The 15,421-nt window shown below is 38.7% G+C and overlaps 1 protein-coding gene across 2 annotated transcripts in view; it reads right to left on the reverse strand.

Annotated features, from left to right (window-relative positions):
* cntnap2a (contactin associated protein 2a) overlaps window positions 1–15,421 on the reverse strand; it is a 315,409-nt gene that overhangs the window by 182,632 nt on the left and 117,356 nt on the right. For both annotated transcript variants that reach the window (XM_044036945.1, XM_044036937.1), the window contains exon 2: window positions 3,267–3,377. In XM_044036945.1, the coding sequence (XP_043892880.1) occupies window positions 3,267–3,377 (111 nt within the window). The remainder of the gene's footprint in view (window positions 1–3,266; window positions 3,378–15,421) is intronic.

Below are 15,421 nucleotides of genomic sequence, written 5' to 3' on the forward strand. Positions count from 1 at the left end.
AAAGTGCTGAATAATGAAACAGTTAAGTGTGTTTTCCAACCACAGACAAAAAAGTTTTGCATTATAAAGATGTTAGTAAAGAATGAATTTAGTTTTGTGGACAGGGATGAAGCATTTTTATGAGCCCCGCAACGAGTATGCATGTTCCTGTTTAGGTATTCATTAACTACATGCACCAAAATAAACATTTGCCTATGGGCCTGTTACTTAGGATAAGTAATGTATTCACATTATCACAAACCTACACAGATAGAAAGCACAGAGTGTGTATAACAGACGTCAGATGAAGGAGGAGGGTATGGACCAGTGGCCTGGTAACTGGCTGGCAAACAGAAAACAAACAGAAAACAGCTGCATGACAAAGAAAATCATTAAGGCATAATTTTACATTTCACTCTCTCTCACACACCCACACACCTATAGCTGGAAAAAAATTAATATCAGGATTCACAACAAAATCTTAATACGAGTGCTGTGTCTGATTGATTCTGTGTCTTCCCTGTTCCATTGCACTGAGATACTGAGTTGATAGTCTCTGCACACACGCTCATTCATGTCATTGACGGCACATTTGGCTACTAAATGCAGCTGCTTGGAGGGACCCTTACTTATGGGATCTGTGCTCTATGGGTTGTGTTCCTCAGAAAGCAGGTATTGTATTTTTTTTTTATCAGGCAAGATAGCTGATGGATTATTCAATTGTATGTTACGCAGAGGCTGTTGTGTATCGGTTAATGTTTCACCACTATTCTAAACCAAGGTTATAATAATTTGGGATATTTCATGAGTTTTTACTCTGTTTTTAAAAGGGGTTTGGATTGAGTTTTAGTATTAGTATTTGCCAGGTGCAAGATTCAAAAAGGTCATAATAACTATTGTGTCATATTAAACCCAGCAAAATATGCCATTTTAAAAGTTTATTAGGACAAACAACCAACCATCCCTGAATCAAATATAACAAGTCTACAAGAAATTAACCTGAAGCGCAAAATGTTTATCATAGTGTTGAGGTTGGATGCCCGTAATGTGCCAGGTAAAAGAAAAAAAAAATAGCCAACAGACTAAAGACACACAAACATAACATAAATAATAATAAATAACCCTCATAAGACACATCCCATTGCTTGTGAGCCAGAAGTCTCAGGTCACTCAATTTGAGGAAAAACATAAGCAAAATAAATACAAAACAAACAATAAACCCACTTAGGTTTGGTTTAATTCAACTCAACCCAATTAACTACATAACAAATCAAATCGGCAGAGAAATCATAAATACACTTCATATGAACCCAAAAGGATCATGAATGTCTATCTACAAAGACGGAAACTGAGCACATTTCCGCATCTTTTCACTGCAATTTTAGTTTTTAAACTCTAGTTTTTATTTTTATTTCAGTTAACGAAATGAAATGTTTATTCAATTTTAGTTTTGGTTATTTGTTTCTTTTCGTTAAATATAATAACCTTGTTCTAAACATGTGAAGTGTGTGCATTTGTTACACAATATCTATTGTGATGATTAAAACGACAAAGCGACAAATATGGCAGGAAATCGTAAAGACACAGGCGTCACGAAAAAAACTAATTTGAAGCTAAAACTTCCTCGAAATTCAACTCATGTTAAAGTGAAAACTCACTCTAAAGGCGTGTGTGTAGCATCAGACATGGAACCTGATTGGAACCTGAATTTACTGGTTTTGTTATACTTTTGTTACATTAATAAACACTAATAAACTAATAAATTAGTCAAATCTGACAATAAGCCCTTAGGGTGATACACTGCAAACAAATGGACATTAACTCATGTAGACAATGAGTTATCATGACATAAAACCAATGATCCTAGACTAAACTAGACTAGTCTAAAAATGGCAGAAACATCTGTACCAATCTATTTTAATTAATTTAAAGCAAAAGAGATTATGATTTTATGACACATCTTTTGTCCTTAAGGTCCCTTCAGAACTTATCTGCCTTTCTGTTTCCCCCTAATTTCATTTTTGAGACTTGTCACATACTTTGCAATAACAAGATTAGGATCCAATCAACCAAACAGTGTTATTCTCTTCAGGATAAATATTGAAATCCAACAGTACTGTGACACGTGCCTCAGCATTTATCCACTTCGGCACATTTATCACTATGCCAACATTTCATGGAGCCTGTCAGTCTATTGTCAAACACTGTGGTAGCTTTGCTCACCAACAACTTGAAAGGGGTGAGGAAAAAATTATCAACATTTCACTAATTACAAATGAAAACTGCAAGGTAGTGAAAGAGCTGAGAATCTTCTTTTCAGGTATGGATATCAGTAGTGAAATCACGCGTAATCAAAGCCACTGGGTTAAACAATTGCATTTTTAGATTTCAACATTAACAACCTCAGCATGACATTTTATTCAGCGCTTTTTCCAATGTTGACAAATTAAAATCACAGCCTCGGCAACTGCGATTGAGTGCTTTTCACGCTGCATTGTTTAGCTATTTGATTATTATTCTACCTCTTTTGAAGAATAACAATCTCCGAGGAATCAAATTTCAACGATTCAGCTATTGTATTCCCCCTGATGACCACCATCTCTGAGGGGACTGAATAAAAGCGTGCAGATAAAGAATGCAAATGCAGCATATTAACACTCATTTATAATTGCGACCACAGACAGGCTGGTCTTCTCTTCGTCTTGTCCTTTCTTTAATTTTTGCCTTTTAGGTGTCATGATTAAGGAGGAGCACCCATTTCCTCTCACAGCAGCATCTATTGGTATAATTAAACACAGCAGATAACCATGCTTTTATTTGCCAACACTGAGCTCTGTTTCCTCAGTTGTAGTGTGACTATATTAGATGGAAAAGTATGAATTATTAATTGTATAAACATGGAGGGGTGTAATTGTCTGGCCCTATCTCTCCCTCTCCTGTGAGCTGATGTGAAAATGAGCTCCAGTCTGAGTCACTGAGATAATGACTGGAGCGAAGTGAGGGAAGGAAAGGTGGAGAAAATTAAGAGGAAATGGTGGGAGGAAAGTAAAAGGGGAGAAAGCAGAAGAAGACGATGAGGTGGAGGGGGCGGGTGAAGGCAGCTGTGCAGCACCGTGAAGGATAAAACTCTATGAAGGCGAGAACATCTATTTTTCATCGAGTTATTTCTATAACTATTTATAAGGCTGTATGTGCACCACTTTTACAATGATTCATGTACAGTATTCATGTATCTAAGTGCATGAACATCTGCAGGATTTTCTGTGTCTGTTCACATGTGAGCCTACCTCCTCTCCTGTTGAGCTTGGCGTATCCGGGTGCGTATCCATTGGAGAAAACAGATGAGCTGGTGAAGGCTGTGTGAGGCAGAGGGGAGGCGAGAGCTTCGTCACACTTTGCTGAAAGGAGAGAGAGAGAGAAGAAAAATCATGAAGAACAAAGAAGGGATAGATGAGAAGGTGTGCAGGAGAGGAGTGAGAGAAAGTAGCAGACAGGGACAGTGGCACAGAACATTGGCAAGAACAGCAACTACGAAAAAAATGTTCTCTGTATTTTTTATCGCTCACCATCAAGCTCAAGAGCAGAAACATGAGCATAGCTGGAGGTTGAGGAAGTATGTTTGTGGGTCAGGAACAAAGGAAGTTTAAAACCAGCACTGTAAAAATAAAACAATATGGCCTTGTAACCACATGCAGCTGCATATTTGATTTAGTGAAAAAAAAAAGAAAAGCAAAAGATAAAAGCTGACCAGTTCCCTACTACATTCAGATTTGCCAGTTCAGTCTTAGTCTGCCTTTATTACGTTAATATTATTTTTACATGTCATTTAGCAGATGCTTTTATCCAAAGCAACTTACAACGGAATTGAGTACAATCAGCCAGGGGTGGAGTCGAATTTGCGACCATTGCAACCATGATGTCTTTCGCACACTGGGTACTGGTCTTAACCACTGAGCCACTCCACCCCAAGTGGCTCAAATGTGCCTTAAATCACATATTGTCAGGTGACTTTTAATATCACAGAGCAAGTAAAACTCTGTTTGAAAGAAGCATCTACTGTATATTAAGAATAAAGTTAATCTAGGAAATGTTGCTCAACACATTTTATTAAGACAAGAATTAAATCACATTTAGTGATTTAAGGGTTCTTTGATTAACGTTGTTAAATGTGGTTCATTGTTTGTATTGATGGTTCAATCCAAGTCATTGTCACACCAAAAAGAAGAACTAGACTGTAGGATTTAACCCCATAGAAGGAGACAGATTCAAAACCTGGTGCTCAAGTGCAGCAGTGCAAAAAAACCGAGACAAAGATAAATAAAACTTACCAAAAGAAGAAGAAAGATAGATTCAACTAGTTAGATTATCCCAAGGTAACTTAAGTCAAACAAACTCAGGAACAAAAACTCAGACTAGGCCTCTGACAAGGCCTCAGACTAACTGCTGCCTCCCCAGAAACCGAGCACACTCACTCTCTCGAGAACGCTGCCACCTCTCTGCTTTTATAGTGGAGCTCCTCCTATGAGTCAAACCAAACTTAGACACAATCAATTAAGCAATTCAAAACATGTTTTCCACACAGATATATCAACATACATACGCACACATAACTATAATCTACATAACATTAAAACTTCACAAAAATACTTTTATTAAGCCACCCAAAAATAAGCTTTTTATCAGTACCCAAAGGAGCGCCCCTCTGTTTTGGTGTATGAATGGGACATTCCAAGTTACCCCCACTAGAAAACACTATGGATTATTCCACTCCCTGTTTGACAGTTAGACCTGTGTATGGAAGGACCATCCATGATTGCCCAGAACATGGTAACACACCACACACATTTCAATAAATAACTTTATTAAAATGAACTGTGTATGTTCCTTATCAATCTTCATTATTACTGCTAACTTTTAACATAGCACGCTAAAGTAATTATGTGTAACTGAGTGCATGGGATATAATGAAACTGCAGTAGCACTTAGCTTAGCATGCTAATACCACTTTTTAAGCACAGGTGAAAGACGACATAAAAGGAAAGTAGTGCTGTCTAACTGAGTGGATGGAATATAATGAAACTGCAGTAGCACTCAGCTTAGCATGCTAATACTGTTTTTAAGCACAGGTGAACGACGACATAAAAGGAAAGTAGTGCTGTGTAACTGAGTGGATGGAATATAATGAAACTTCAGTAGCACTCAGCTTAGCATGCTAATACCATTTTTAAGTACACGCAAAAGACATGAAAGAAAAGTAGTGCAACACAGATGTTAGCAGCTAACCTAGCACAGAACAGTTAGCAACAACCCTGGGAGTGCACAGGAGCCATGTGTTCCCTACTCACAAGGCATGGGTTCTCCACCATGACAGGGACATTTTAATGCACAATAAACTAGCTTTAGAATGCCCTTCCCTGTGGCACATAATCATGAATGGGATTGCATGTCCAGATATGCATTCTGTGCACATGAACAGCTGGATGAACTGTGTACCCAGTGACTTGGAGTCACCATAAGGAAGATAGTCAAAATGATCAGAGCTGTTGTGCTCCTCAATCCAAGATGACCTCAGTGTCGACCCACAGCTTCCTGTATTCACAAACTAGTCCATGGAAAATAACTATATAGTGGTGTATAAGTACACAAAGGCTGCAAAGCTTACATTACACAAATGTGTATTCCTGACACACACAAGTAATACATTTCCCCCATTGCTCCTTCATACACACACCACCTCCAGTACATTAGGCTTCACAAGGAGAAAAATTGTGAATAGTCTGTCAGGCCAGGTAGAGGCAGTCAATAGCTCTCTGTCACCCCCCCAATATAAGTGTGTGAACGTTTGAGTGTATATGAGGGAGAGTCGGGTGAAGAAGAAATAGAGCTGTTTGTCTTTTTGTGCATGCGCACCACACGATGTGTGAGTGACGAGGGCTGTTGGCTTGTCAGACATATTACCGCTTGTCACAGGTGGCCTCACGGTGGAAAAAGAAAATCACATCATCAAATCTTGGTAATACAACTGTGTATGTGTGTGTTTCTGTATGTAAGAGGAAATGGTCCGCAGCCTCCCGCTGTCAAATAATTTCTATCACAGCCTGTTTTGACAGGGGATACAGACACACTCACTCAGGTTCTCCTTTATAAATACACACAACAACTAATGAGGTCAGTGACACAATGACCTTGCACTGAGGTGGTAGTAAGATCCACAAGGAACCATAACATAGCACTGATATTCAGCAGATTAAAGAGTGCTTTCAAATAAGGTTGCAGTTCATATAATATACTTAACCTGTGTGGGTATATTTCGGCATATGGGATATAAAAACCTGAGATGAAGGATGTCTGTTTGAGATGATCATCTGGCATTTTTCTTCACAAAAAAATGATCGGTTGCTTTTAGAGGGGCTTAGATGAGCTGATGTCATTGGGTGTAACTTGTGAAAACTCAGTCAACAACATGCTGCTGCTTATCTCCCTTTGCAAATGTGCCACTGCTCTACCTGCAGCAGCATCTGCTCATGAAGTTAAGAGAAATCTTTAGGTCATGCCTGAGTATGACAGAAATTATTTGTGTACCTAAATTACACATACTTTGTGCGGAGACTTGTGGATTTATCCAAGCGGAAACCTAGAAAGAGAGGACCCGCCAAAATAGCAGTTCTAATTTATGTAAGTTAAGTTCCAGCAGCATCTGATGTCAGCATCAAATTAAGAAAAAAGTAAAGTATCAGCATGGCTAATCAGTATCAATATCAGTGTCAATGAATCATACTCATACTGAGCTGCAGGGGAAGGAATGAGAGAAATAAGTAGATTATAAACCTGTGGAGACAAATATATACATTTCCTCACTGTCTCCAATCATTTCCTCATAACTCTCTTGAATCTACCTGAGAAAAACTGCTGTGTGTCAGCAATTTAGTGATAAGGTGATTATAAATGATAACCATAATCTACTAATACTAATACAAATGCTAACACTGAATGCTTTTGAAGAAATAATGCAGCCAATTATAGAGTCAACTAGAGAAGGCAATTTCTGAAGAAATTGCAGTGGGATTGCTGTCTTCTGCCCGAGCTGAAGCCAATCTAGCGTGCTGCATTGAATTGGTATGAATGAGATGTTCAAACGATGAGTTCAAGTTTGCAATTGAATGTCTGAATGTTTAGAAAGAAGTTGATAATAAGTGCAAAATAAGGGATTGGAATTAGGAAATATATGTAATATACGAATACATCCATAAGGCCTGTTGCGATCATCCCAAAAATTAAATATCGCAGTATGAACGAGACGATTGCAAAGCAAGACAGCTCTAACGTCCCGAACACTGTTGTCTACATCCTGGTAGAAAATGTATCAAGAGTGAAATTTGTGACCAGAAGACCAAGTCAAAGAAAATTTGCTGAACAAATGCTGTCCTCTCTCGTGTGTGATGTCATCCACTGTGTACTGCCTGGAAGTTAAACTTCCAGGCAGTACACACATGGGAAATTCTGGAATAGGCTGAAAATTCCATAGAATTTTAAATGCAACTGTGGAATATATGTGGCAGCCAAAATGTTTACATTCAAGTACATGAAACTACGCAATACATTTATTTTGGAAATTATGAAATATTCCAATTAGAAATAAAACAAGCAATAACACCCCGATTTAGCTGAATGTTTTGATGTTTGAACGAAGTTTCTATGTTTAAGTATGTGGAATAACAGAATAACAAGAAATAGGAAAAAGTGGCAGTCACAAGTCAAGTCAAGTTCATTTATATATCCTAGCTTCACACACAACACAATTTGCCTCAAAGGGCTTCAAGACAACAAATAGTGGGATTGTTTGCAGCAATCCTAGTAATTAGTGAATTATGTGGACTCCCTAAGCGGGCCTGAGGGAGAGTGTGTCGAATCTGTGAAATCATAAACCCAGACATCACGGATCACCCTGAATCTATAATTGTGAAAATGGCATATGTGTGATGTACATATATAGTGGTATTAATAATTAACTGCATTACTGTAGGTGAAATGCCGTTAAGAATTCAGCTGCATTAAATGCATCAATTAATTAATCAACATGTGTTTCCGTTTTTTGTTGACATGTCATTTTGTCTGCACCTCACATGCTGGGTAATTATGTTTCATACCAGCAGGGGATGTAAATAGTGGAAAAAGTCAGGGAAACAACTGTGAGGTAAAATGGAGCGGTGCTACAATTTCGGCAACACTAATTTTCAAGTCGTATGTATGTATGTAAAATGTTAAACTTTAAACTAAAAAAAAAATGTTTATCTATATTATTTATTGTAACATATTGAAATTGTTGTATTGCATTTATTGTATTATACAGTACAGTACCATATGATTAATAGCTATTGATCACTAACCTGTTTCTTTATTCGTAAGAAAATGCAGAAAATTTGCCATATCCTGCCAAATATTTTCGAGCTCGGTCCGGAATTTGAGCTTAACGACAGCCTTGAAATTACTAGCAATAAACCATTGTTGACGTTGTTCTTCCATTTTTCAGCATCCTAAAGGAATGTTCCTGTACCACAAATGGTAATACAGTTAAGTGATTTATTGCTTTGTTGTGATTAAATAGCAGTGCAGGGTTTACCACCCAGGTAAAACTGCGTGTGTGTTCTCGGTTGTTCCTCATTTATCTTTAATGTTCCTACAGTACGATATATCACGTCCATCAATAATTCACTGATATAGCACAATGATGCAATGCATCCCATAGCCATGTAATTTAACAGAAAATGCATCAAAATAAAATACATTTATTAAGTTAAAACACACACAAGCACCTGCACAAAAGCATGTGCAGGGTTACAAGGTTCAAAACACAATATATTCTGTATTTTCCTGTTTGCTATGCATTAAATGTGAGCAGCAAGTAAAGAAAAAAAAAAGGACAAAAACAATGCAGACCACATGATCATATATTCATGACTGAAGTGCGTGAACGTGGCCCGCTGATATTTGACTATGTCTCAAGATCTGGCACTTTAGGGCAAGCAAATGACTACAATATCCAAGCGGAAATGCCAGCCTATTCCCAAGAGAGTGAAAGATCAGATCAGTTTTACGCATGATGATATGATATGAGAAGAGAAGGAGGTAGGGAGAGCAAGGGAGGCTATAGGATAGAGATATAGAAACTGAGAGGAAAGTAAAATGGCTGCCTACCAAAGCCATTTTAGTGACATTTCCAGCAAGGTAAATAACTAGGATGTGGAAAAAATGCGAGCAGGAGATGTGTCAGCTGGCTGCCATCAGTTGGGACCAGAGCCATGGATAGACAGCATTTGGCCAGCTTGTTCAAATGCGTTTAGATTGCTGCCACATCTCTGGAGCTGAAGGGAGTTGGATACAAATGGACCATTATACATCCAGGGTGAAATTCATGACACCCTAAAGATCAGTTGGCATAAAATCACAAACCCCAACCATGAAAACTAAATTTTATCATCCAGTATGTGGCATAATAACACAGAAAACTGCCATGTCTGCTAAAATCCTGAATCCTAAATTGTCATACCTGCCACACTGGCCCTCAAGGCACAGCGCTGAAAAAATCACTTCACACACAAGGCATAACACAATTAATATTCAAAATATATTTGAGTTTTTAGGCAGCAAACAACTCTGTCTCAAAGTGACCTGTTGCTTTGTGTCCTTACAGTGAGTTGGTTAACCAGGTTCTTTGAGAAAATGTAACGCAAAACTCTGATTTCTTTATTCTGTGCAACCACAGTGTGTGGAGGTTTGCTTTGGTGCTGTCAAGTCCATCCTCTCAGCAACACTGAATGGAACCTGGGGGCTTTTTCTGGACTCAACTCATGGACATAGTGGAAGCTGTATGGAGATACAGTCTGACTCTCCTAACAGTGGGGGAGTTTACATCTGTGCAAGCTCCCTGTCCCTGGTAAGTCTCAGAGCAGTATCTATTTTGTGAATTATAGCAGCTACCTATCAGTAAGTGTTTTACCCACCAAAAATGTACAGTTCTATTCTAGAATGGGAATTTTGTCTGTGTGAATCAGTGGCGGCTGCTGGTCTTTGAAACAGGGGAAGCTAATTTCAGCTATTTATACATAAATTCTGCAAATGTACAACTAAAATAAGGAAATGTGATAATTATGTACAACTGAAATGCTGTAATAGTGTTTTTATTTACAGTGTATTTGTACAAACAAAAATGGACTATATCGCAGCTCAGTAGGAGAGTGAGTTGTTTTCAACTCGAAGGTGGGGGTTTGATTCCCAGCTCCACTAGTCTACATGCCGATGTGTCCTTGGGCAAGACACTTAACCCCATGTCGCTCCTGCTGTGCCGGAAGCATTTGAATGATTATGAAAGATAAGTGAAAAGAAAATGCGCTGCACATAGTTGTGATGTAAAGTGGGAGTGAATGGCAAAACTGTTGTGTAAAACAGCTTTGAGTGGTTATCAAGACTAGAAAAGTACTCTATAAATATAGGCCATTTACCATTTACAACAACCAGCTATTTGTCTAAAGACTTCCCTTGCAACATCCACACAGCACTGAGGCAGAAAAGACTCTGCTGTTGTGTATGTTTCTGCAGCATTGTCAATCAAAAACTGATTCTGCCTTTCAGACAAGCCCAGCGTCCACGCCCACCCATCCCCATATCCACTGTCGTTGAAGCTGAGCTTCCCTGGAAGTGACAATTTTGCTGCATTCAAACAAAACCTATTCTGTGTCGTCCCATAAAGAACAGTTAAAGCTGAGCATCAAGTGATTTTAATGCGGCGGCTGCTACGGGAATACGAAAATCACTTGTTAAACTGATTCTGAACTAGTGACACATTCTAATTTGGTTCTAGCGCACTTTTAGTATTGAAATGTAAATACAACACGTTACATATTTAACGACATTGTAGAGCTTCTCTTGCTGTCTTAGAGATATTGCCACTATTTTTTTCATCAGCTTATAAAAGTAAATTAATGAATTTATTATCTAACAAAAATCTGTTAGATAATACATTATCATACTAGCAAGAGATATCTGTTTCACATGCATCATATAAGTAATAAAAACTTAATATAGTATTGTAAACCCGTTTCAATCGGCACTTACGAGCATTTAGCAAAATCAAATTTTGCAAATTTATACATTTTCTGAAGTAAAATACCTTCAAAAATATGTGTTTTCATCATGGTATTAAAGAGGAAAATACTGGTCAAATGGCCATTCACTAATTAGCAAGCAGATACACAGGCATGTTGTCCTGGACACCTGGAACGGCATGACAGCAGCTCCCTGGTGGGCTTCACAGAGCGGTATAGGACACAAATTAACAGATGTTCTGCAGCCTACAAAAGGCCTCTCTAATTGGCATTACAGATGGTTGCTCCTTCCATTTGCCACTGTCTTCAGTCTAAAACAAAAAGTGTGCAAGTAAGGACAAAATACAGGATGTTTTCTTTGACTAAACAAAGGTGACAAATTAAAAATGTTGGGAGTCCTAATGTAGCATGAAACAATCGTAAACACATCAGCAGGCCGGATGTTGTGAGTCTGTATTTTGGAATACATCTTTAGCAGCTTGACAGCTTCCACTTCAACATCGGCTTCCAAACAACACTTTAATGTATAAACAATGGCTCTGTTGAGCAGTGAAGAACACCATCTTCAGATCTCGGAAGTTCCCACAGCTTCTGAACACATCACAGCATAACAAGTGTCAGATAATAGACTCACACAAAGCAGCCAGATGCTCATGTTTCAAATCAAACAAATCACACATGTACTGTCTAAGACACAGATACAGTGACTGTGGACTTTCACAGTTCCAAAGCTCCAACACTATGATAACATATGTATATTATAATTTTGGCTTAAACCCACATGTTTTTTTTTTTTTTCTAGATACATACGTAAAAAATGAGATTATTGGAATTATCCCTAAATAAATCTTCCACTCCATTCAATACGCCCTAAGTCCTGTATTGCACATCCTCCATTTGCCCTCAATTCAGGGCATTCAGAGCATTATGCACCTTTGTGTGCCGGCCTCCCACAGCATGTGGCATGAAATAGTGAATGGCAGTGAAGTGAATAACAATCATCCAGACCCCCGAGTGAAAGCCTGTTCATTTTCAGTTCACACAAATATGACAATTAAAAAGGGCCAGTTAAGTCTCAATGACAAGGTGCCAAATATTAAATGTGAAACATGTCCAGTGGAGAGAGAAGAAAGGGTTCATCATATTTTTAGAGAAATTGAATTAAGCACAGAAAAAGCCTACTTCAGGTAAATCTTTGAAAAAATGTGAGCTGCTTGTCCCAACTCTTGCTGTTTAGAAATGTATACAGTATGTGTTTTTTTGGGAGTGACGAAGAGGGATAGGATCAGGAATGAGTCAATCAGAGGAACAGCACATGTTAGATGTTTTGGAGATTGTCAGAGAGGCCAGAATGAGATGGTCAGAGGAGGGATAGTGAGTTTATTGGTAGAAGGATGCTGGGGTTGGAACTGCCAGGCAGGAGGTCCAGAGGAAGACCAAAGAGAAGGTTTATGGATGTAGTGAAAGAGGACATGAAGTTAGTTGGTGTGAGAGAGGGGGATACAGAGAACAGGGTGAGATGGAGGAGGTTGATTCGCTGTGGCGACCCCTGAAGGGAGCAGCCGAAAAGAAAAGAAGAAGAAGATGTGTGTAGAACTCACGTTGCTTCAGGGTGAGGTACCTCATTACTATTTATTCATATCTCACAGTGCTCTCACCTTTATTTGATTCAGTCTTTCTCTTCCTTCTGCCTTTTTTCCCCATGTTTACTGATATTGTAGCATATAATTAGGTATATTTCCCTCCTTCTTTCCAGGAACATGCTGTATTAAAAACAAAATCTCTCCTTTGGCTGCTCAGACACTCCATACACGAACACTCGCCTAATTTCTCTTTCACCATTTCAATCCCCTGCGTATCCGGACCACCCCCAAATATCCACAACCACCACCCCCAAGCTTTCCAGCTCTGTGCTTGAGTTGCTAATCTAAATTTTTTGGTCCAGATTCATTTTTCATGTCTTGGAAGCCTCACCAAACAGTTTTTGTCAACAGATCTTGTTTCCTGTGCCAATGCGAGCACAGACCAAGCGCATAATGAGATGTTCTGGATGAAGCAACCACACATAAAGACAGACGTCCAAACACACGTGTGTACACGCACATGTGCCTTTTCTTTCCTGCGGTTTGTTGAATTAAACTTTTGAAGATTCCCACAAACAGAGCAACAACAAAAACACACACACACACACACATCAGATCACACAAGAACACCCTGGAATGCAGGATCAAATCTGGAGAAGTGGATGCGACATTAGTTTTCTGGTCAGCAAATTCACACCATATGTTGTTTGCAAACAAATGTTTCGAATGTAATTTGGCAGCACTGAATCGATATTTAAAGAACCATTTCGGTCAGTCAAATCAAAAGCCACTGTTCATCAGAGTGACAATCGGCAATTTGACAGATTATAATTTACATTAATCTCATCAGTAGAAACCAAGTTCTCACTAAATAAATCAATAACAAGAACAATAATCATAATAATAATAATATAATAATAACATCCAGACAGCAGTTCCCGCTCTTCTAATCAAGTCCTTGCAGCCTTTGTTTAATTATGTTTCCACAGTTTAACATTCAGTTAGACCAATGGCCAATGCAACAAACACTCCTGAGTGCTGCACAGGTTCATCTATTATTTATTTCAGTAATTAAAGTGCTGCTCAGGATGAGTGATTTAGTTTGACAGTGGTAATCCATAGAGCCTCTGGCTAGTTTATGGGAGGGTTGTGGTGACAGTGAAGGCCCCAATGTTGGACCCCTTCTGGTAATTTTGATGAAGGTTTGAAAAACCCCCAAAAACAAATGAGCAGGTGGCCAGTGAATGTGTACTTTTAGTTGAGGCAGAAATAGAGGCAGACGAAGGACACAAAGCCTGACAAGAGATCAGGAGAATTTGGAAGTTGCAAATATGCGACATATTTAAATAGTGCTAGTATTCAGTCGTATCCAAATGCACTTTATATTTTGTTGATATAATACCCAAAAGGCTCATGTGAAGTGAAAAAGAAGAAGTGGTGAATAATTATCTTCAGCTAGATACAGCTGTCATTGCAGCAATAATCGGGCAAGAGATAAATAGCTTCAAATTTTTCCAATTTTGTCCAATGGAACACCAGAGGTTGACGTCACGCAATCTCGCCAAGGCACCAGTCGGAATCAAAACAACAATTCTGGCAGGAAATCACGCTGTTCAAATCCACAGATGTACATACAAGGCAACATACTGTATATACCACGCAATATGTCAGGCAACTTGCCTCATCACCAGGTGTATTCATTAAAAGTGAAGTGTGTGGATAGCCGTTACGCCCCAGGATGCCAACAGTCAAGAACAAGCAAAAAAAGGAAAACAATTTACCAGGTTACCAAAGATCCCGAGAGTCTGCAGGGGTGAATTACTTCCAGAAAACACGGCGAGCATAGAAGAGTGATGGGAACCCACAGGCAACAGATTCCGCTTGTGTAGTGAACACTTCATATCAGATTATATCATTTTACATTTACTAGATTGTATATCTTGTTTATTTGAGTAAAATGTCAAAGTGTCTCCAGGATATGAGGAAGTTCATCAAAAAGTTGAAGATGGATGAATAATGTCCACTTTGGCTGTTTCCATACTGGTGAGAAGCACCACGAGGGCATTGCATGGGTCAGACCCATTCAGTCTGTCAAGTTCTGTGATTAATTGCTTGATCTCTGTGGAATTAAAGTGCAATTGAAAGTGCACAGTGAAGTCTGATGGCTTGAAATCGGCACTGGCACCGCTCACCCTGCCACCATGGCGATGTAAACAAACTGAGTCATGTGGCACTCCATAGTAGCAGATGATAGAAACAAACAAACTTGCTATTTTGCTGGCGGCCTTTCCTGGAGGTCAAATTACGTATGTATGGATGCAGTTTCCTTAAATATGAGAAAGCGCTTAAAAGAAAAAGAAAATAGAAATGAACTCTGCACTATGTGAACAGTGTATCTTTGCCTATCATATAGATGCCATGTAATTTGCATTAGAAAATCATGTGATAATGTCAAATAGTCAAAGAATAGTGGAAGTGCTGCTGCAAAAGAATGATAGAGAAAACTCTCTAGAGGAAAACAATGCTGCTCAAGCAGTCACTTGCCATATGTATTTCATGCATGTTAATATTAATTAATTAATTAATTAATATATTTCGTGCAGCCCTATAATTTGCAACAACAAAATACAACATATAGTGCTCATATTAGTATAATGAGGACGGTGGCTTGTCTCTCTTATGTAATTCACATTTACTCCTCCTCCACCTTTGCTCTGAATCTGACGTACAGGACACACATGAAGTGGCCAAATGCAA

This window comes from Solea senegalensis, linkage group LG1 (genome assembly GCF_019176455.1).
Source record: "Solea senegalensis isolate Sse05_10M linkage group LG1, IFAPA_SoseM_1, whole genome shotgun sequence".
Lineage (NCBI taxonomy): Eukaryota > Metazoa > Chordata > Actinopteri > Pleuronectiformes > Soleidae > Solea > Solea senegalensis.